Source organism: Corythoichthys intestinalis, chromosome 18, assembly GCF_030265065.1.
Source record: "Corythoichthys intestinalis isolate RoL2023-P3 chromosome 18, ASM3026506v1, whole genome shotgun sequence".
Taxonomy (NCBI): Eukaryota; Metazoa; Chordata; class Actinopteri; order Syngnathiformes; family Syngnathidae; genus Corythoichthys; species Corythoichthys intestinalis.
In genome coordinates, this window is record NC_080412.1 from 15437785 (window position 1) to 15462346 (window position 24562).

The 24562-nt window shown below is 38.9% G+C and overlaps 1 protein-coding gene across 2 annotated transcripts in view; it reads left to right on the forward strand.

The window, feature by feature from the left end:
- Positions 1-22455, forward strand: part of atp2a3 (ATPase sarcoplasmic/endoplasmic reticulum Ca2+ transporting 3) — a 117787-nt gene extending 95332 nt beyond the window's left edge. The window contains exons 11-22 of one of the 2 annotated variants that reach the window (XM_057820220.1): positions 1988-2119; positions 4635-4751; positions 4828-5046; positions 5950-6285; positions 9054-9274; positions 9351-9553; positions 12428-12513; positions 12871-13004; positions 18871-18988; positions 19178-19295; positions 19452-19480; positions 19572-22455. In XM_057820220.1, coding sequence (XP_057676203.1) covers positions 1988-2119; positions 4635-4751; positions 4828-5046; positions 5950-6285; positions 9054-9274; positions 9351-9553; positions 12428-12513; positions 12871-13004; positions 18871-18988; positions 19178-19295; positions 19452-19456 — 1689 coding nt within the window. In that variant the 3' untranslated portion in view covers positions 19457-19480; positions 19572-22455. The remainder of the gene's footprint in view (positions 1-1987; positions 2120-4634; positions 4752-4827; positions 5047-5949; positions 6286-9053; positions 9275-9350; positions 9554-12427; positions 12514-12870; positions 13005-18870; positions 18989-19177; positions 19296-19451; positions 19481-19571) is intronic. The other variant, XM_057820219.1, reaches the window with a different exon arrangement.
- The last annotated feature ends 2107 nt before the right edge of the window (positions 22456-24562 follow it).

The window sequence follows — 24562 nt, forward strand, 5'->3', positions numbered from 1 at the left end:
GAAGTTTGACCTCTTTGACAGCCAGAAATCTTGCTTGTTTGTAGGTGACCAAATACTCATTTTCCCACACTAATTTGGAAATAAATTCTTTAAAAATCAAACAATGTGATTTTCTGTTTTTTTCCCCACATTTCAAGTAGGAGAACTTGCACAATTGGTGGTTGACTAAATACTTATTTGCCCCACAGTATATTTGTAATCAATATTTTCTTACAAGAAATTGATCATTTTAATCCCAACAGGTTTTGGACTAACATTTCGGTGTTATTCCAAAGTGTTCTGATGTTTACAGCTTGATGAAGCCCATTGAGTCAATTTTTGCAAAGACATAAGTCTTGTCGCCTTGTCAAATGATGCACACAATCCCTGATCAGAGCTTCACCTGTTACCAATAATGGATCAATTAACTCTCAGTTATGTATAAAAAGAACCCCAGTGAACTAGACTGCCACATCAACCGCAACCTGACCTCTGACAAGATGCCTTAGATTCCTCCTGAGACCAAAGTGTTAATTATCAAGAACCTGAAGACCAGATGCACTGCAGATGTGGCAGACACCTTCTATGTGTCTCACCATCAGGTACAGAGGATTTAAAAAAAAAAAAAAAAAAAAACCATATGAACAGACTAGAGACGTTTTTGACAACCCCAGGTCAGGCAGACCCCGCAAGACAACTGCTCGGGAAGACTGGTTGTTGGCTGGAAAATACAAAGCCAGCCCTTTTCCCACTGCAGCAGAGCTCCACAAGACCTGGTCACCTGAAGTCCCTGTGTCAACCAGAACAGTCTGTCGAATTCTGTCTAGAAATGGCCTCCATGGCCGAATCAGTGCCCAGAAATCAGCATTAAACAAAAGACAATTAAAAAATCGTGTGGCATTTCGCCTGTCAAAAGGATGAACGCTGGAAAAGTGGCAAAAGGTGGATTTTTCAGATGAATCTTCCATTGAATTACACTACAGTCGCCGCAAATATTGCAGGTGACCTACTTGAGCCCGCATGGATCTGAGATTCACTCAGAAAACAGTGAAGTTTGGTGGTGGCAAAATCATGCTCTGGGGTTACATCCAGTATGGGGGTGTGCGAGAGATCTGCAGGGTGGAAGGCAACATAAATAGTCTGAAATATTAACAAATCTTAGCTGCATCTTACTTTCCTAAACATAAAAAGGGACAGGTTCTGCAGCAGGATGGTGCTCCATTGCATACTTCAATCTCTACCTCAAAGTTCCTCAAGGATAAGAAGATCAAATTCCTCCAGGACTGGCCAGCCCAGTCACCAGACATGAACATCATTGAGCATGTCTGGGGTAGGATGAAAGAGGAAGCATGGAAGACGAAACGAAAGAATGTTGATGAACTCTGGGAGGCATGCGGTTGCACTTTTAAACAGCAATGACAAGTACAGTGGTACCTCTACTTAAGAACGTGTCTAATTACAGAATTTTCAGGTTAAGACACGCCTCAACGGGAAAATATTGCCTCTTGTCAAGAAAGAAATTTCAGGATACAAAAGGAAAAAAATACAGTATGGCTGGTACTCGCAGCTCCCAGAGTTAACTGAAAGTAACACACTTATAGCTGTTCTGCCTCTTGCTGCTGCCTAGCATTCCTGGTATCCAATTGGCTAAGAAGGACCTCTTTTGCCCCTTGCGTTTCGACAGCTTTACATGAGCGTATTTATAACTTTTATTCTTTACTCTATTCTTGTTTTTTTACATTATGCACAACTCAGATTTTATGTTTATTGTGCACTAATCTATTGTAACATGTATTTGTTACACGTTTTTATGCATTTTTATGCATTATAAGATTTATGTCAGAATTTTGGGGGGGCCTAACCCTAACCCTTGGAACAGATTAGGGCATTTACATGGAAAATGGTTACAGAATTCTCAAGTTAAGAAACTACTCCCAGAACCAATGAATTTCATAAGTAGGGATACCACTTTATTCTCCTCATCTCCACGCATGTTTGTTTTGTTCAGGCCAAAGGTGTGTACGAGAAAGTGGGTGAAGCCACGGAAACTGCTCTTACAACCTTGGTGGAAAAGATGAATGTCTTCAAAACGGACCTTTCCGGACTCAGCAAGGTGGAGCGTGCCGGGGCCTGCAATGCGGTGAGTATAAACGGGGAAAGTAAACTGACCTGCCACAAATGTTACATGTATATTATCTAATTTACTCTATCTACTAATACTTTAGACTAGTAGAGTTGCATAACACAGGTGGTCCCAGAGTCAAGAGCGAGTTCCGTTCCTTTGCTAGCGACGTCACCCGAATTTCCGCACAAGATGGAATTAACCTTTTAAGTACCCCCTAAATACCCCCTAAACTATCCAAATACAGTGGGACAGTCTTACCTCGACATACGATTCTTTCGACATCCGACGTAAAATTTGACTCGTCAATTGTCACGACATATGACGACATACTCGAAATACGACGATTTAAAACAGCGTCGCAATTTCATCTTTTCCCCGCAAGACTGTAGCACGGTGGATTTTCTTGTGGGAGAAATCAACATTGGTCCGTGGAAGGTTAATGCAGGTTGTGAAAAAAGGAAAAGGTGATGCTTACCATTGAAATTTAGATGAAAATGATTGAATATACTCTACGACTGTTCAAGATCAGCATGCAAAACACAACTGGCACATTAGAACCCGATTTGTTAGATTATTATTATTATTATGTTGTTATTATTTCGATTTGTATGTACATTTTTTTGTTTTGCTATATGTAATTTCTATTTGTAATTACAGTATTAGCCCGAATATAAGACGGTCCTGATTATAAGACGACCCCCTCTTTTTCATGACTCAAGTTTGAAAAAAAGACTTTTTGAACACCAAATTTTTATACAGCAAATAATTACAGTACATCCGAAAAAAATGATTATAACAATATATTTGAGCGAAAAAGCATGTTATTTTGCCTCATTCAAATCTTAATATCTGAACATTTATATATGTAAACTAAAGTGCAACCACATTTGTAAATGAATGGCTTCTGGTTTTTGAAATGTAAATAAATCAATCTATTCTGATAAAACAACAAAATTGCAATAACTGCATTAACTATCAAATTGAAGTCTAACTGTAACTGTAGTCAAATCTGAATAGGGAAAAACATTGCAATAAAATGATGCAAACTGGTTAAACTAAAAAAGAGTAGCTGAGATCTGTCATGACAGAACATCGCTTCAAATATATCTGGTGCCATCTAGCGTCGTGAATGGAGATAGTAGCTGAGATCTGTCATGATAAAACATCTCTTCAATGATATCTGGCGCCATCTAGCGTCGTGAATGGGTATGCTGTCTAGATCGCGAATATAAGACGACCCCCTCTTTTTCAGTGGTTTTTCGATTCAAAAAACAGTCTTATATTCGGGCCACTACGGTATACCAGCAGTATTTATGAAGGATTTAGCATACATTTTTGGGCTGTGGAACAAATTAATTGAATTATAATGTGTTCTTATGGGTAAATCACGCTCAACATACTGTATGACCATTTGGACTAACAACCCATGTCCTGAATTAAATTGTAGAGGTACCACTCTATTATACGTCTTATTAATAAAATGCCGTTAAAAAAAATAAGCAGAAAATGGCGGACGAGACACTGTTGAGCGACAAAAAAAAAATTTTTTTTTAAACGACTGGAGACAAAATAGCAGACAAAAGCCGGAGTTGTAAAGTCGAAATCTCGTTAATTGGGTACGTTGTAACCGAGGGACTACTTTGTATCATTAATAAGAAATTATTTTATATATATCTTGATATTGGAAATAATTGTGTTGTCTGTGTTCTGTGTGGATAATGTGTTTTCTACAGGTAGTCCCTGGGTTACGGCGTATCCTATTAGCGTAATTTAGACTTTACAACGCCGGCTCAGGTATTTAGGTCACGTAACAGTGTCTCGTCGGCCATTTTCTTCTTATTTTTTACTTTATTTTATTAATATGACGTATAATACATGTTTTGGGATAGTTATTTTGAAATTTAGAGGCCATTTAGGGGTACTTAAAGGTATCATTCTGATTTACGTGGAAATTCGGGTTACATCGCCGGCATAGGAACATAACTCGTTCATAACCCAGGGACTACCTGTCTTGTACTTCATGCATTACTCGTATGGTTGGCAGAGGCATACAATTAGGTGTCTAATGAGTGCAGATGGGGACACCTTGAGGCCAATTGATGGTACTACCTTGACGAATAGAATCTCATCAATGTAGAATGTCAGTCCAAATTGGGCGCCATCTGCTAGCCAAAATGTACATTGCAAGAACAGGTCTATTTATGGCAATAATGACAAAAAACATGTTCTTGTCGATAATTTATATAGTATTGTTTTGGCGATATGTTGTCATATCGTACAAATCGGAGCTTTCAAAAACATCTGGAAGTCACTTTTGATTTTCAAACTGGAAAAAGATGAAAATTATACAGCCTTACCTAGAAACTAGAACCAAGCCTCATACTGAAAACAGGAATGATTGTTTTACTCTTCCTCAACATTTTGTTTGTGCCCTACTTTTGCTTAGCGTAATCTTTCCTTATTAACATGAGCAGTATATTGTTCACCTGCTTTGCTGTCTTATTTTCCTCATCGCTTGTTGTTCCATCAGGTGATCAAGCAGCTAATGAAGAAAGAGTTCACATTGGAGTTCTCTCGTGACCGCAAGTCCATGTCAGTCTACTGCACGCCAGTCAAGCCTGGCTCTCAGAGCAAGATGTTTGTCAAGGCAAGGGAGGATAATACAATGACACAATGTTTTTGCCATGAAAGTACTGTATACTCAATTGTGCCTTTTTCAAAAGGGTGCACCAGAAAGCGTGATTGAGCGCTGTCAGTACATGCGCGTGGGAACTGCAAAGGTGGCGCTGACCCCCGCTTTGCGAGACCAGATCTTATCCAAGATCCGTGACTGGGGGACTGGGAGAGACACTCTGCGCTGCCTGGCTTTGGCAACTCGTGACAACCCACCACGCAAAGAGGACATGGATTTGGAGAATTCGAGCAAATTTGTGGACTATGAGGTAGCTTTGTTTGGAAACGAGACCGAATGTGCGTATTTGTTCTATCTGTTGTTTGCTTTCGTATAAAATTTTCATTCACAATATCTTACCACAGTGCAGTTCATTTTAAAACACTCGTTGAAGTCATTGGCTGCACTTGGCATTGCTAAATGTCTAGTTGTCTTTTTTTATGAACATGTTATTCATATTTATATATTATTCATAATGAATATTTAGTAAATAATGGTAATCATCATAAAAAAAAATACAACAACAAACAAAAAATAACCATAATTAGGTTGTTAGAATTTAAATCTGGTGTCCACATATGTGGACATCACTTTTTGGATCAAATTTTAATACTGTATTAAGGACTACATGACCCAAAATGGGATGTTTAAACAAATAAATAAATACTATTATGATTAAAAATTACCAAAAATAGCCACTTGTTCTGTAAAGGGTTAAAAAAGAGAGAGCAATATTGAACAAAATTAAAGTAAATAAAGTGCAAACATCTGTCTCAAATATATTTTTCCCTCCCCCTATTTGTGCTGCCAGACCCCAAATACAAAGAAACAAACTCTTTCTGATGGAATAATTTATTGAATAATTGGTTGCTGGATTTATTTTTCGACAAAAAAACAACAAAAAATGTTTACATTTTATATATATTTTAATCATCCACAGGGAAAAAAAAAAAAATCTTTTCCTGTCTAAATGTGTCACTTTCATCACTCGTTGCTAGGCAGATTTCATAGGGCTCAATCATAACTGCCCCCAGGCCAATGAAAACATTTGCAGATACCAGCCAAAACTGAAGACTGAATAGCAACTAAATGACCATAGTGAATAATAATAATAATGCTTTTAAGTACTACTGTAATTTTGCTATGATCTTCTTTTTCTCTTGTTTCCGTTTAGCTGAGCCTCACGTTCATTGGTTGCGTGGGCATGCTGGACCCGCCTAGGAGGGAGGTCATGGGCTCTGTGAAACTCTGCAATGACGCAGGTATTCGTGTGATCATGATCACGGGCGACAACAAGGGCACAGCAGTAGCCATCTGCCGGCGCATCGGCATCTTCGGCGAGGAGGAGGACGTGGCGGGAAAGGCCTACACTGGCCGCGAGTTCGATGATCTTTCCCTGGAAGCCCAGAGAGAGGCTGTGAAACATGCGCGATGCTTTGCGCGTGTGGAGCCGGCTCACAAGTCGAAAATTGTCGGATACCTGCAGTCCTTTGAGGAGATCACTGCTATGGTGAGGATGATAGACGTTGATGGACGTCCAGAAGTGGCTCTTAAAAACTAAATTAAAACTCATTAAATGAGTTTCTCACTAGTAGACACCCAATCCATTTGAACTAGGAGGTTGGAAGCGAATGAACATTTGTTGCTGCCGACCCTCCCAATTCAAATGGATTGGATGTCTACCACCATCAATGGAAGCCAAAGAGTTAAGAAGCAAAATGCAAAAATAACCACCATTACTATCAAGAGTCATTGACTTCATAATATATTGACGGGACAAAGGGTGCGGGGTCGAAACACAAACACAAAGACGTTTTTACGTTGAAAATTCTTGTGAATAAATGCTTAAATCCCTGAATTCTTTATAGATATGGACGAAAACAGCCTCGATTCTTGGTCAAAAGCAAAAAAAAAAAAAAAAACAAAAAAAAAAAAACGGGCAGTTGGCATTTATTTTCTCTGTAGGGAAAATTACCGAATGCTGAATGTGCTGCTAGTCTTTAAGCCACTGTGGCGCTGCCTTATCACCACAAAGAGCTTTTGTGCATTGAAAATTCCTGTGAATAAATGCTTAAATCACTGAATTCTTTATAGACATGGATTTAAAACAGTTTTGATTCTTGGTTAAAAGCAAAAAAAAAAAAAAAAAAAAAAAGAAACGGGCAGTTTGCATTAATTTTACGTAACTATGTCGAATGTGATGCTAGTCTTTAAGCTTCTGTGGCGCCGCCTTATCACCATAAAGGCCTTCATACGTTGAAAATTCCTGAGAATAAATGCTTAAATCCCTGAATTCTTTATAGATATGGACGTAAAAAAGTCTTGATTCTTGGTTAAAAGCAAAAAAAAAACAAAAAAACGAGCAGTTAGCATTTATTTTACGTAAATATGTTGATTGTGCAGCTAGTCTTTGAGCCACTGGCGCCGCCTTATCACTACAAAGAACTTTTTACATTGAAAATTCTTGTGAATAAATGCTTAAATCCCTAAATTCTTTATAGATATGGATGTCAAACATTGTCCATTCTTGGTTAAAAGCAGGAAAAAAACAGGCACTTAGCATTCATTTTACGTAAATATGTCAAATGTGCTGCTAGTCTTTAAACCATTGTGGTGCCGCCTTATCACCACAAAGAGCTTTTTACATTGAAAATTCTCGTGAATAAATGCTTACAGTAAATATGTAAATTATTTCTAGATATGGATGTAAAACAGTCTCAATTCTTGGTTAAAAGCAAAAAAAAAAAAAAAAAACGGGCAGTTAGCATTTATTTTCTCTGTAGGGAAAATTACCGAATGCCGAATGTGCTGCTAGTCTTTAAGCCACTGTGGCGCTGCCTTATCACCACAAAGAGCTTTTGTGCATTGAAAATTCCTGTGAATAAATGCTTAAATCCCTGAATTCTTTATAGATATGGATTTAAAACAGTTTTGATTCTTGGTTAAAAGCAAAAAAAAAAAAAAAAAAAAGAAACGGGCAGTTAGCATTTATTTTACGTAAATATTGCGAATTATAACACCAATGCTGTAGCGGCTAATTTTTCCCATTGATTTTTTCAGGTTTCAAAATGCATGCATGGTACGAAAAATATAATTATCTTGAATCCTCGAACAAATCACTCCTGAGAAATTCCTCCCTGTTTGTATGTGGCACAGCTTTCGTACTTTTTCAACCTAAATCCGGTGTTAGATCGCTGCGTGCGTGTTTGAGAATAACTCCTCTTGATGCTGGGTGTGGGCAGGCCCCCTAGTAGAAGGCGTGGCGCAGTGTCTGAGGTGTATGACCCGTCAATATAATTATGAAGCCTATGTAATAGTAGTGCAAAATCAAATTTTCCCTGTGACATTAAATTTCTGGTGACCTCTGACCTGTCGTAATGCAAGAACAAATCATAAATGATACTTATACAATCATATATTGTATCCGGATACAACATTTCATCATTGATACTTGATACTTTTCCATACTTTTGATAACCCAAACTATTGGGGTTAAACCCTGAGACTAACGAACACAATTAAACCTCTAAGTAACAAGTCGTGAAAAAATGGATGTGAGTAATAAAATTCTGGAGGATGTCCATTGTCAACATTTGATTATTGTGTCACATTTTTCTCACTGTGTCATGTTGGCATGATCTCTCATATTTACTGATGCTGTTTGGCAGCCTGCATTTGATATCTGATATACGTATAGTACACAGCTCAAATGTCTGCCTTACCAGTTGACAGGCATGAAAGTGCATTTTAAATTTCCTTCAAATGTACATTACAAATCGGAAGCCTGACAAGAGGTTAGTGGTGCGAGACTTTTCAGTCCTCCTCCGAAGATGCCCTCTTCGACTATCAGAGGCTGTCATCTTTTGTCTGCTCTGCTGCTTCCTATCTGTCTCAGAACTTGGGTTTGATTTACAAATTTGAAAGGGCCTGTGGGATTGGTGGTCTGAGGAGGTTGTCAGCGAGACAACACTATTACCATTTGCCTGTCAGACTCGCTGAAGCCCAGAGAGTCTCACTTTGCTCAGATGTGGCTTATTCCTTACAGGATCTGAAACAAGACACATTTATCATTTCTATATTATTTTTACTTTTAACAAAAAGTCTAACACTAACTCCTTAGCTGTCATTGACGGTGATAGACATCCAATCCATTTGAAAAAATGATGGTAATTAATTAGCAGCAGATAATGAAAAAAAGATGACCCGGTAACATGATGCTTTCTGGTTATTCCTAAAAGGCAATTGAAATTTATTTAAAATGCATGGTGCACTTCCTAGACTGGAGATGGTGTAAACGACGCCCCTGCCTTAAAGAAAGCCGAGATCGGCATCGCCATGGGCTCGGGCACCGCTGTGGCCAAATCAGCCTCTGAGATGGTCCTTTCTGATGATAACTTCTCCACTATTGTGTCTGCCGTCGAGGAGGGCAGAGCCATCTACAACAACATGAAGCAGTTCATCAGATACCTTATCTCCTCCAACGTGGGCGAAGTTGTGTGGTGAGGAAGAGAGACGTCGCGAGATACCGCTTTCATTTTCGTTCTTTTGATTTTTCTTATGTCTGTTCCTCTGCAGCATCTTCCTGACAGCCATTCTGGGTCTCCCCGAAGCTCTGATACCAGTCCAGTTGTTGTGGGTCAATCTGGTGACTGACGGTCTGCCTGCCACCGCCCTGGGTTTTAATCCCCCTGACCTGGACATCATGGACAAACCGCCACGTAATCCCAAAGAACCTCTTATATCAGGATGGCTTTTCTTCCGCTACCTGGCTATTGGAGGTACTTGATTAAATAGTGTATAACTTTGATGTATTACCACTTTTAGCGGTGAAATAAGGAAAGAGATCAACAAACTTCCTGCTGTTCTAACGGCTTTGTTTCTTCATTAATTAACTCCCAGTACAAGTGGATTAGGCTTCCATCACTCTGAGTTGCACTGAAACATGATCATTCAATTAACTCATTCACTCCCAGCCATTTTCACCGGAGCAAGGCCCTTCGCTCCCGGCCGTTTTACTGGATTTTGACTGATTTTGCAAGGCCGACAGAGAATTCTGTTCTATTGCGATATAAACATGGAACCCACCAAAAGAAAGATTAGACTCTCTTCTTTCAGCAGGAAAAAAAGTTAGTTTTTTTTTTCCTTTTAGATATCAGCATTAGAAAAAAGCTTAGTTTGAGCAATTTTAATTTCTGATGAAAAAACGGAGAAATTGAGCTTTTTGTGAAAGCATACATTTCAAACTTTGACTTATACACAGCTATTTTTTGCTTTAGTTACATCCCAAACATCTGAATGTTTTCTTTTACAAAATAAGATAAACAACAACAAAAATAGAGCTTTTAATTGCAAAATAACTATTTATTTACACATGGATAACTGAAATATGACGCTGTTCCGGCCGCGACAGCCAGTTAAACTTTTCCCTCATCGCCGTCTGTCTCATAAAGATTTTTTGATTCTCTGCGGGCTCTGCTTGCAAGCAGCATGGACTCAAAGGCATCCTCCGCTGCACTTGTGGTCTCGGTCGTTCTGCTCGGTCGTCCAGCGCCTGGCATCCAGGGCGTCCTACCGGTTGTTCTGCTCGGTCGTCCGCCGCCTGGCATCCATTCGGTCATCTTCCGCCGGCGCCCGGCCGTGTGGCTTGGCCGTTCGTTGCCGTTGAATCGGGTTGCGGGTCTTACCAAATGCACTACTGCCCTTCAGTGGCCAGTTTTATTGCTTTAAAATGGATTTTCAGCTTTGTGCTTTGGAGCTAAATTGAATCATGACCTAGAGATGTCTCTTTTGAAAAAAAAATAATAATAATGTAAAAGACGTATGAATACGTCTTTGGGACACTGAAACAATTAAAAATAGAACATATTTATACGTTTTTGGGAACAATTGAAAGTCTCGATTACAAATTTTTGAATGCGAGTCATAGTCACCTGATTTTGACCTAATTTGTTTTTGTTCTTTTTTTATTATTATTTGAACAAAGCTATCCCAATATGATAGCCATATAAAAAGGTTAGTGCAACAGTAGTGCAACAGAAGAAAAAAAAATACAAGCAATTTGCACAAAATAAAGTTGCAAACAAGTTTTAAAAAATATTCTTTTTTTACATAAATAAATGATATAAGAAAATAACGTTTTGTCATCCAATTTGATAAATTGGCTGTGATTTTTTTTTTTTTTTTTTTTTTTGTCGCTGGACATTTTCCTCTCTGTACAGCACAGTTGGTTTCAGTAGTCAGTGTTATTGTTTCTTTTGCCAAAATTCTTGCACTTGGATTGATTTGTTGCTTTTCAAAATTAAATATTTATAAAACGCAATCTTTTTCGTCCAATTCTCTGAAAATGAAATGATTTCTGATCGTGCGATTAGATCAGGGACATCCCTCAGGTCAGATGGTTTTATGTCTATCCATAGGTGGAGTTTGACTTTTGGGGCTGGGGAGGCACAAACCGTTGATGACCCCGAAATGCAGTGTCCGCAATAACATTAACTTACAAGAATATTTATAATAATGAGTTAAAAATGAGCGTTTTTTTGTTTCCCATCATTCTTGAGGGGAATTCAACATCAGGCTACTTAGGACAGCTCTACTCGCCAAGATCCATTTAATATGGTACGCTCGCCGGTGTCGTGTCAATGTAGTTACTCCCGTCAAAAATTGTACCCCCTGGGCGGAGCCACTACGGTGCACTGATTTGCCTGATTTCCGTGTTTTGGTGATGTAGTTATCTACGAGGTTTTAAAACATGGCCCATCCATCCAAAAAAAAAAAAAAAACTTTTTTTTTTTTTGTCGTATAACGTAACATATGTACTGAACGTTAAAAAAATGCAGTGTTTTACTGTTTTACGTGTAGAATGACCTATAACTGTTATTACTATAATTCAAGTCCTGTGTGGAGTTTCTCCAGTTTAATAAACGTGGGCATCCAAAATATATAACTGTAGTTCTTTTCTAGCTTCAATTAATTGTTGAAGTCGACATAACTCATAACTAATGTGTGTGTGTGTGCGCTCCTGCTGCCAGGGGATACAATTTCTGACAGGGGTAACTACATTGGCAAGACATCGGTGGTGGCTCTGTTGTACAATTAGCGTCTTTAGTGGGGCAAATTGAAACTCCGCTCACCATTTTGGGGGTGCTCTCTGACATTTCATGGTCCACATTTTCAATCCTTGGTTCTTGCTCAGTACTTGTTGTCACTTTTGAAAGCTTAGGGTTGAAAAAAATACGTATATCCATCTTACATCTTCGGTCCTCGGGTGTTATGGCTAAGCAAAACAAATGACCGTGTAAGGTGCTAGTCACATGATCTGTTCGAAAAATAATTTTGACCCATCATAAAAATTTCTTTTTTTGTTAATTTCATTCATTTTTGTTGTTTTATTGCTTTACAATTTTTATAGACAACATTTTACCGGAAAACTCTTAATTTTAAAATCACATAGGAAAGTCAATTGCAGGCAATGACACTTTTCGGCCACCAGGGGGTGGGGGCTGGCCCCCACCCCCCCCCTCCTTAAAATCAGCGTATGTGTCTATCGCTGTCAGTAGCAGTGATTAAGTGCATAAGTCATTCTATTCTATTCTATTCTATTCTATTCTATTCTATTCTATTCTATGAATAAGGTAATGTTTTCTATGTTTTAGGCTACGTAGGACTTGGGACAGTGAGCGCAGCCACATGGTGGTATCTGTTTGATGAACAAGGGCCGCAAGTGTCTTTTTATCAGCTGGTGAGTGGTAAACTGGTTCTCCTTCAGAACTTTTAGTTAATCTGTACTCTCTGGAGGAAACTCCCCGAAGTAGTTTCTGTGGAACTGAAGCGTTTAAACAGGATGAAACTACAGCCAAAACTAGTAGAGCCTATAATCACCTGCTCCCTTCCTTGCGCAACAATGATAAATGCATCTTATCGACCAACTGTCTAGAAATAGCCTAATTAGGTGAAGTGTGAGAAAATGGGTGAATGCATGCATGGATGGATAAAATACTGTGCATAAAGAGCAAAAAGATGAACAGCACCATCTGTTGGTGTCTCGAATTGAGTCACCTGACGTGTCTCCTCTGATTTGAGCTGCATCTCTCCACAGAGACACTTTATGCAGTGCACTGAGGATAACCCAGTGTTTCAGGGAATAGACTGTGAGGTGTTTGAATCCCGCTACCCCACCACCATGGCCCTATCAGTGCTTGTCACGATCGAAATGTTCAACGCGCTCAACAGGTATGCCATAGTCTCTTTTAAATGTCACACTGAAATGTCAACTGTCATGAGGCGGTAATTGAAGAGACGCTGTCATCCGGCATGACAGCACTGCATCCCCTAGAGGGATAAGCGTTTGATTTCCCTGCCAGAATAACAAATTATGATCTTAACCCTTTATAGGACACACATTTAAAGTGCCTGTGACACAATAAAAAGAAATCTTAAATAGCATTATTATTTGAATTAAAATCATATTTTAGACGATTCTGACTATATCCAACAATTTGGTAAAGCGCAGATGACGAGAAATGAGTCGTTTAATCTGCCGTTTAGCCCCGCCTATTATTTGCACTGTAGCGCCTCCATCTGGGTGATGATGTCAGCAGAGGAACGATTACACCTGATTTAGAATTGAGTCCAATGGGGAAGATTCAGAACGAGGAAAATGTGACAGCGAGCAGGAAAAAAAATCATCATTGTTTTTATCTCTCTACTTCAATAATTTTACAGCATATTTATTTTATCTAAGTATTTTTCCCCAGTTTCTAAATAAATTGTATGGTCATGACAAATAACAGTCTTGTGCTAAATGCAATACGAAATATTTCTAATTCATTTATTCAGTACGCCAGGTCTAAATTACTGCATAATGGTCAAAACTGCCGACTTCTTAAACCTCCCGAACGGTATTTCATGCCATCGGAGTTAGTCTGGCTTTTGTCATTTCCCTGCCCCAGCTTCGGAGACTGAGGAAAGAGCGTAAACATTAGAGGTGTCGGGTCCGATCACGTCATTTTCAAAGTATCGGAATCGGCAAAGAAATATCGGACATGTCTTTTTTTAATATATATTTATTTTTTAATTAAATCGTTTTCTAAATGTATTTAATGTTGCAGACATAAAATGTTACACTCATCCAGAGTTTTTAGTTTAGGCTTAAGGTAGGGTTATCAAATTTATCCCGATAACAGCGGTAATTAATTTTTTTAAAAATGTATCACGGTAAAATATTTAATGCAAGTAATGCATGCGCTGCACGACCCACTCACGCATTGTCGCGCTCAATCGGTAATGGCGTCGTTTTACCTGTAAAGAGAGCTAAAAGGCAGCGTATAATGAGTAGAATGAATTTTTGCAGTCTTTGTAGCATTTTTTTAATTGGCTAAAGCCTTACAGTCCCTCTCCCTACGATTAGAAATATCGTGGAAAGCAAAGTGGGGAAGCAAGGTAGTGTCTGATCTTTTTCTTAACACCCTCTGTTATTTCCCAGCGCAGAGAAGATATACCAATTTGTAGCATTACGCACAGTCATGGTGTGCTCTTCCCATCATGCATTTAGGCAGGGCTACAGTCTCATTTACTGAAAGCTCAACAAATACACTAGATGGCAATATTGAGTCAAAATATACAAAGTCACAAATATCCTTTAGGAATTACAAGTCTTCCTATCCGTGGATCCCTCTCACAGAATGAATGTTAATAATGTAAATGCCATCTTGAGGATTTATTGACATAATAAACAAATACAGTACTTATGTACTGTATGTTGAATGTATATATTCGTCCGAGTTTTATTAATTTTTTCTTAATGCATTGCCAAAATGTATATGATCGCGAAAAATTATCGGGAATGATTGGAATTGAATCGGGAGCAAAAAAAAAAAAAGCAATCGGATCGGGAAATATTGGGATCGGCAGATACTCAAACTAAAACGATCGGGATCGGATCAGGAGCAAAAAAACATGATCGGAACAACCCTATGAAACATAATAGGAGGCGTAAGAGCTAGGCGACATGCGAACCCGAACCGAGCGGCTATTCCAAGTCTTTTCTTCGCTTTTCGAAAACGAAAAATCACACAAAACTACCCTGACTCATTTCACACACGGTGGCCGGGTTAATTGTCTTCACTGATTGGCCAGATCGGAGCATTGTCACCCACAAAATGCAAGCCACTTCTTTGTTAAAACGTTTGCCATGATCCTAGTATTTGACATAAGATAAAACATGTAGCTTACTCACTTCGTCTACGTCCAATGTCAGACTTGTATTAGCCATTCTTCGCGGTGAACAGGATCTTTTGGAAATCCAAAAAGCCTCACACCACTCTCCCTGGTATAGCAACAAAAGCCTGCAGCACATTGGGCTGGCGTGACGCAAAAAATAAAAGAATTAATCCGCAAAATCAGCTGAATCCGCACTCCTTCTGCATACGATAGTAATGGCTGTATTGTAGCGCCGGCCCAGGCCATTTGGGGGCCCTAAGAAAAATAATGCCAAGGGGCCCATATTTTTGTAAAAATGTATTAAAATTGTAACTTTATGTGCATCTTTCTTGATTCTTGATCTCATAACACGTACATTGCCAAGCATTACCTTGAATTGTACATTTGGGGAAATCATCTTGTGAAGAGGATGGCACTCCACCTCCAATTCCAAGATACTTCTCAATAGCTCCTTTGAATCATCCAAAGTACAAAATATGATTACATGGAACAAAATTCAGCCCAGGAAAATATTTGTCAACAAAAACGTGTACTCTGGGAAGTGCGCAACTAATTAAGTAGATTTACCGTAGGCTGATACATGGCATACTACTTGATAATAATGTCCGATATAAATGAAATCTACGCTCTCCAGTCCAAATGCATATTATGCCAATATTTCGTTTTACTACAATCAGCAGAAGTCGTACATTTGCCGTTGCCGATAGGTGACAACTTGCTCGGCTTTACTTGATTCGCTCCGGGCCTTCGTCCTGCGGCTAATGGCAATTACTAGTACAACATATTGACAAGCTCAGCTGACAACAATGTTCAAGCCGGAGTGTCCTGCACAAAAACGACAACATCAACAACATGCTCTATTACCTTGATACTGTTGTTTCTTTTCTTCTTCGATTTTCTTCTTCTTTTGTTTCTCTGCTCCAGAAGGATAAATTATCTTCGACATATTCGTGCATCTATTTCCCAAGCACGTTTGAGCACCAATCAAGCAAAGCAGGTGCAACGTCACTCCCCAGGTTGTGTCACGGGCACTTTAACTGATTGGCTGACATCAATTTTCATTAGCCCCTCCCAGTCAAAATTGATTGACGTCTAACGCTGTCAATGGCACTGAAACTTGAGCATTCAATTAAATTACACACCATGTTTTATATACAGTGCCTTGCAAAAGTATTCGGCCCCCTTGAACCTTGCAACCTTTCGCCACATTTCAGGCTTCAAACATAAAGACATAAAATTTTAATTTTTTTGTCAAGAATCAACAACAAGTGGGACACAATCGTGAAGTGGAACAACATTTATTGGATAATTTAAACTTTTTTAACAAACTTTTTTAAAAAACTGAAAAGTGGGGCGTGCAATATTATTCGGCCCCCTTGCGTTAATACTTTGTAGCATCACCTTTTCCTCCAATTACAGCTGCAAGTCGCTTGGGGTATGTTTCTATCAGTTTTGCACATCGAGAGACTGACATTCTTGCCCATTCTTCCTTGCAAAACAGCTCGAGCTCAGTGAGGTTGGATGGAGAGTGTTTGTGAACAGCAGTCTTCAGCTCTTTCCACAGATTCTCGATTGGATTCAGGTCTGGACTTTGACTTGGCCATTCTAACACCTGGATACGTTTATTTTTGAACCATTCCATTGTAGATTTGGCTTTATGTTTTGGATCATTTTCCTGTTGGAAGATAAATCTCCGTCCCAGTCTCAGGTCATGTGCAGATACCAACAGGTTTTCTTCCAGAATGTTCCTGTATTTGGCTGCATCCATCTTCCCATCAATTTTAACCATCTTCCCTGTCCCTGCTGGAGAAAAGCAGGCCCAAACCATGATGCTGCCACCACCATGTTTGACAGTGGGGATGGTGTGTTCAGGGTGATGAGCTGTGTTGCTTTTACGCCAAACATATCGTTTTGCATTATGGCCAAAAAGTTCAATTTTGGTTTCATCTGACCAGAGCACCTTCTTCCACATGTTTGGTGTGTCTCCCAGGTGGCTTGTGGCAAACTTTAAACGAGACTTTTTATGGATATCTTTGAGAAATGGCTTTCTTCTTGCCACTCTTCCATAAAGGCCAGATTTGTGCAGTGTACGACTGATTGTTGTCCTATGGACAGACTCTCCCACCTCAGCTGTAGATCTCTGCAGTTCATCCAGAGTGATCATGGGCCTCTTGGCTGCATCTCTGATCAGTTTTCTCCTTGTTTGAGAAGAAAGTTTGGAAGGACGGCCGGGTCTTGATAGATTTGCAGTAGTCTGATGCTCCTTCCATTTCAATATGATGGCTTGCACAGTGCTCCTTGAGATGTTTAAAGCTTGGGAAATCTTTTTGTATCCAAATCCGGCTTTAAACTTCTCCACAACAGGATCTCGGACCTGCCTGGTGTGTTCCTTGGTTTTCATAATGCTCTCTGCACTTTAAACAGAACCCTGAGACTATCACAGAGCAGGTGCATTTATACGGAGATTTGATTACACACACGTGGATTCTATTTATCATCATCGGTCATTTAGGACAACATTGGATCATTCAGAGATCCTCACTGAACTTCTGGAGTGAGTTTGCTGCACTGAAAGTAAAGGGGCCGAATAATATTGCACGCCCCACTTTTCAGTTTTTTATTTGTTAAAAAAGTTTAAATTATCCAATAAATGTTGTTCCACTTCACGATTGTGTCCCACTTGTTGTTGATTCTTGACAAAAAAATTAAATTTCATATCTTTATGTTTGAAGCCTGTAATGTGGCGAAAGGTTGCAAGATTCAAGGGGGCCGAATACTTTTGCAAGGCACTGTATTATATTCTACTGATGTATATGGCGGAAAACACTCAGGTGACTTGAAGTTCCGCCATGAGACACCCAATTTGGCCGAATTTCAAAATTGTCCGATATGCATGTGTGATACATCATTGGAAAGCTTAAAACCTCAATTTTCTGGGGGAAGAAAATTTTTGAACAGGAGGGCATTTTGAAAAAAATAAAAACAAATTTAAACAGCAAAACCCTATCCGGAGGTGAGAGCACGCGAGAGCAGAATTACAGACGCCATGACTTTAACGAAATATTATGATATTATCGCGTACTTACCTTGTTTCAAACCAAAAACTCCATGTAGCATGTCTCACTGAGTGTCTAGACACAGCTGTGAATGGCCACAGCTGGATTTTGGGGAGATTTTATGGGTGAAACATGGTAATATAACAAGGGTCGCGATGCAGAAATCGCAGAGAACAAGGAGTGGTCGAGATTTTGATATATTTATCCTTATAAATGTTTTTTTTTCTTTTTCTATTTTTCTTTGTTAGATCGATTATGTAACATGCAACATATCTGAGAAAATGCGACAGTAACAAAAAAGTACAATTAAGCGATAGTTATGATGTAGATACCTGTGAATTTTTTTACAGACACCGTTTTTTTCATTGTGACAAAATTTGTTCAAAAGTTTAAAATATATGAGTGAATAATTTTTTAATATCGTTTTTTTTTTAAACGAAATATGAGACGTCAATTAATGATTCTAAGCTAAAAATGACAGACATTTTGAATAATATAATTACCTTCGTTTTATGGCTGGGTTGAAACAAAAGCGGTTGCGCGACGTCTGTAAACGGGGGTGTTCAGGGTAAAACGGACAAATTAAAAATAGTTCGGGGGCTTTATGTGCCATGAATCTGCTATGGCAGCATATAGACATATTGTTCTATCAAACACAACAGCTGTTTTGGCTTAGAATACAGCAGTTTCTTTTAAAGAGGAGTGCAAGAGCAGAAACTGCTTTTTCAGTCTTGTCTGTGTTTTCCGCCATATACTTCTACTGTAAGTGTTGTCTCAAATTATGGGCATGTTTTGATGTATAGCACTTTTTCCTCCGACAGTTTGTCTGAGAACCAGTCCCTTCTCAGAATGCCTCCCTGGGTCAATATTTGGTTACTGGGAGCCATTGTACTTTCTCTCTCCCTCCACTTCTTCGTCCTTTATGTTGAACCCATGCCAGTAAGTACATACATCTTCTGGACGGTTGTCCACTGGGGGAAAAAAAGTAATAATTTTAGAACCAGAAACCGACATTTTGGCACTGAAATTGTTAGAATTCCTTTGCTACCTGTTCACAGTATAGCAGTATAAATTGATATATATTTTTTAAATGAGTTTCTAATTCTTCGATTTCCTATATCATTCAAGCTGATCTTCCAGGTGACCCCTCTACGATGGTCTCAGTGGACCGTGGTCCTGAAAATTTCATTTCCTGTCATCCTCCTAGACGAGGCTCTAAAATATATTTCCAGGCATCACCTTGAAGGTAATTCCAAAATTTTCGCATCGAATTGATATTTAATAAGGTGAAGGTCAAGTGAGACTTGAGTGAGTACTAGTAAAGTTATTTTTTTGAAATCCTCCTGAGAACGATTTCATCTTTTGACTGACTCTCCTTTTTTCTCCTGCATTTCTAATGCAGCCTAAATTCTTATCTCCTTCTTTGGAAAGGTACAGACTTACAAGTACCTCTATACTCTTTAATAAAACTCCTAGCTTGCTCACAGTTAAAGTAAAAATTATATTTTTCCTTTTCTGGCAGGTGATGACGACACAAAGTACCGTCGGAGATGGCAGCAGAATTAAGCCAACTCCCTAAATCACGCTCACACAGTTAGACCCAGGCCTTGCTTCTTCGTTTTCCAAGTGACAACACCCTACTCATCATTCCCTACGTCTGCATGACGGAAGAACCACCACTACACAGTCAAGAGGCATGCGTGACAACAGATGTGCTAGAAAAACATCACTGCTTGAGTGCAAGAGTGAATATAGATAAGATATCTACATTTTTTGGGAGAGGAGATTAAAAATCCAGGGGGTGTTAAAGAGAAGATAATCCTAAATGACCACAGAGATGGAAAAGTGATTGTTAATTGGTGGCATATGGAGGTTCTTGGGCTGCTGTCTATGGGCGTGTGTGTGTATGTGTGTCCACAGTAATCCAGTGGTACTCCCCAAGCTTCTGCAAATCACTTTTCTAGGAGTAGTTGAGATATTGATCTCCAGCTTGTCACAGTAAAGCTTTCTTGTCACTCTTCGTCTTTTCCGCTCAACGCAAATAGGGTGAGCCGAGCTTAACTGTCTTAATTTGACTGCACTTGTGTCATTAGCGCTGAGGGTTTGAATAGCTTTACACTGATTGGCTGACAATTAAAAATTGGGGCAAATGAGAAGTTAATTACAAAGGTCGGTGTCAAGAAGCAATGAAACCTGTGTGTCGCTGTTGTCGTTCTTATTTCGCCGGTTTACACCCAGGATACTACTCAAAATTGTGGAATATTGGACTTTTGAGTAAAATTTTGGGAACAAAAATGCACTCTAATCTCAATAGTCAATAGCAACTGTTGTGAAACTGAAAAGGGTAAATTGAGCTGTCCGAATACGATTCCGCGTATGAGTCGTCAATTCTGCTACTTGTAAAGTAACAGAAAATTCTACAAAAAAATAATGAAACATTCAACAGTTGGGCAGAGTATCATAATGAGTTAACTCTTTGACAGTCATTGGCGGTGATCGACCGCCAATGGCATTAAAGTTTGATCATTGGCCGTCAACGAGCTAATGATTTCTAAAAGTATCAAATGTTTTTGAGATTAAAACATAAATTTAATAATCCGTCAACCCCTCCAAATATTAGGATTAATCTACTTTTGCAATTAACCTATGAAGTCCAACATTGTCTTTAACATTGAAACAGGATCATTGGTAGTGAACAAATCAATGGTAAATTAACCTGTTTTGTGATCTATCGATGAATTTGACCTTGCGATTAATCTAATTTTGCGATTACCGTCAATGGCATGGAAACATGATCGTTCACTCTCAGCCCTCCAAGTTCAAACTAATCTGATGTCTATCTCCATCCATGGCAGCCTGTAAATTAATTCGTAAATATTGAACTGCGCTTGAGGCTCATCCTTAAATTTAACCTGGAAGTTGAATATTCCTTAGTTTTTGTCAGTAGTACTGTAAGAATTCAGGCTCTGAGTCAAACATGTTCAATACAAGCTCAGAAATGTCAAATAGGCTGCTTGATTGTCCCAAAAGTATTGATTGAATCACACCATGCCTTATACTGTACAGCCCCACTGCATCTCCACTTTGAACAAGTGGTGAAAATGAATGTCCCACTCCGTGGTTTTGGTCATATTTTATGTGTGTGTTGTGCATGCGCGCTGCTTTTTGCGCCTCCCTTGTTCTCAGTCTTTTAGCAACTAATTGGCAAGTGTTTTATAGAATTAAACAACATACATATTTGACTGACTGAATGCACAGGGTTGAGCTAGAGTCCTTTTACCTCATTGGCTGGCATTGACGGCGATAGGCGTCCAATCCGTTTGAACCGGAAGGGCTGAACGAATGTTCATTCGCTACCAACCCTCCCAGTTTAATGGATTGTACGTCTAATAGTGATAAACTCATTTAAAGAGTCTTTTTATTTATAAGAGGCACGAGATTGGATGTCTATCTTTGTCAGTGGCACTAAAAGAGTTAATTATTGGTTTTGTGTCAGGTCCTGGTGCTCTGTGGACCTGGTCATGGTGGTTGGATGTGTGTCTTAAAATTAAAAAAAAAAAAAAGTCTTTGCTTCACGTTTAAGATAAAGCAGTGGGAGTGTCAAATTAATTTTTAACAGCAAGAGCTATATGTGCTGCTGTCCTGGTTTTCCAAGGCTCAGCAACCTCCGACTATAGAGGTCTGTATAGGCTTATTTACTACTGAATCCTCAATTCTGTACAGGAGATGAATGTACAATATGATTGCATGGAATCATGATACTGTAAAAATAATATTAATAATAATAACAACCTATACAGTATATAGAATGTTTTGGCTAATATCAAAAGTTTTTTTTTTGCTTTTGGCACTTCTTACCTTTTTGTAGAATAGAAAGTAATTATTGTTCATGTTTGGTTTTTACATTTTCTTGGGGTTTTGTGTGCGATTGTAGGGGGAGATGAATATATCATGTTTAAGAATCCTTGTTTACGCTGGTAAACTGATGACTAATCATTTCAGTTCACTGGTGTGAGAATAGTCAGTTTGTGTGTTGACTGTGGGTTACGCTCAGCGAAACGGAGTGATGAATCCTCGGTAATGAAGTTTTATGACTGTACAGTGAAGGCATTGATGTGGATGCAGGCTTGGAGACAACATGGCGGTTCTTAGAAATTAGACTTGTTGATGGGACTGCCTTCCAGGTACTTCCACCATTTTGGATAATCGTGCTCAGCAACAGTGCTAGAATGATTTTATCAACAACACAACCATTTAAATAAATAACGTGGGCAAAATTCTCTACAGTCTGACCTCCACCTCTAAAAATGGAAATGATTGCCTGTATTGCCTTGTTAATATTCAATGTGGTCACATAATTTTATAAATGACAACGACATGGAAATAAAGATTCTTATTTATTATGAGCTTGTTTGTTTACTTTTACATATGTATAAATTTAAATATTGAAAAAATAATTTACATGATGTAATAAGCATCCAGACCTTATATTTTTTATTCAAGATGCATTAGATAACTTTGTCCATTTCTGTACCTATCTTATATTTGAACTTTATATTGGATATTGGTTTTCTTCAGAGTTTTCACATCCATACGCCTCGAATAAAGACTGCACATTACAATGTCTGACCCAATAAAAAATAATTATCAAACCCAAACATGCGCTGGACCTTTCCAACCAGCAGATGACGATATTATACCACCACCACCATTATACCATGTTTATTGACCCTTCAAGTAGCTCAAAGAAATGACTTAACAGTATCATCGTAGGGTTGGTGACGAATTAAAACCAGAGGTTCTTCATTTTAGCTACTTTGGCTAAGTGGGGAACTGATGCGTTTCTGCTTTTAAGGTAATAGACGAACTGGGTGCTTGCTGGGGTACATATGAAGCCAGTGCCTTCCCTGGGCATAGGCAAGTAAGGTGGTTGCCTAGGGTACCACATTGCTTTGGGATACAAAATACACTGAAAAATCTCATGCCACGCTTCCCAAACCTTTAACATATCAAGTACATTTTAATTGGCTACCTATAAAACATATTTGCTGTTTACAACCTGGATTGGATTAGCCATCTGCTATTTTGTGGCACCTGAAGGCAGAGAGAAACGGTTCATGTTAACAGTGTACGAGATGATCCACTTCACGAAAAATGACAAAAATGGCACTAACTCATTTGCTCCCAAAAATGTATAAATACGTTCTATTTTTAATTGTTTCAGTGACCCAAAAATGCATTTATACGTCTTTTACGTTTTTTTTTTCCACAAGAGACATCTCTAGGTTCTGATGCAACTTAGCTCCAAAGCACAATGGTCAAAATTCAGTTTAAAGCAATAAAACTGGCCACTGGAGGGCAGTGGCGCATTTGGTAGAAAGTCATATGTCAGGAAACGGAAGTCGGAAGAAGCAGAAGCCTGAGGAAAAATGTGGAGAACGACCCATTTGGAAACTCACACGGCCAAACCAGTTCCCCCCCAGGAGAACAACATGCCACACACAAGCTCCCCAGGTAAACTCTGGCATAAGGCAGCGGTCACCACACATATAACAGAACGAACGGTCGGGCCGCACGGCCGGGGCACCGGTGGAAGATGACCTAACGGACGACCAGGAGGACGTCCAGGACGCCAGGTGTGGGAACTCCGAGCAGGACTACCGGGAGGACTCCCGGGACGCCAGGCGATGAACAACCAAGCGCGACGACCAGGAGGACGTCCAGGATACCAGGCGATGGACAACCGAGCAGAACGATCGGGACCACCAATGTAGCGGATGATGTTGTTGCTCGTTTTGTAGAGTTCGCTTTGCCGTGTTCGGTCGCTCATGTGTCTCGTGACCAGTGTTGTTAATCTTACTGAAAAAAAGTAATTAATTATAGTTACAAATTACTTCTCCCAAAAAGTAATTGCGTTAGTAACTCAATTACCTGAATGTAAGAGTAATTAGTTACTTGGCAAATTAATTGGTGATAATTACTTTTTTTTTTCCCTCAAAAAAAAAAAAAAAAAATTGGCCACACTATGTGAATTTTTTTGTGAAGGTTTTTGGTACAATTGGCCCGAGCCCAATTCTTTACCCTAATTTACCCTTTACCCTGAATCAACTGTTAAAAGTTGTTAAAATTGCTCCCATTTTTGCATTTGTTCCCTTCTCTCTACTTTCGACATATGAAAGTTTTAAAACTGTTTCCTCATTTAAAGATAGATTCAAGTCAAGATTTTGCCGATTTAGAAGTATTTTAGATAAAAAGTTACTTAGGTTCGCTAGGAAGGTTCTCTACAACAGAGCCGTCCTAAAAAGTGTACTGCTTTAAGATGGCGGCTGTCTACTAACGCATTTAGTGCCATGCAGTGTTGTTAATTTTACTTTAAAAAAGTAATTAATTACAGTTACAAATTACTTCTCCCAAAAAGTAATTGCGTTAGTAACTCAGTTACCTGAATGTAAGAGTAATTAGTTACTTGGCAAAGTAACTAGTGATATATATTTTTTTTTCTCAAAAAAAAAA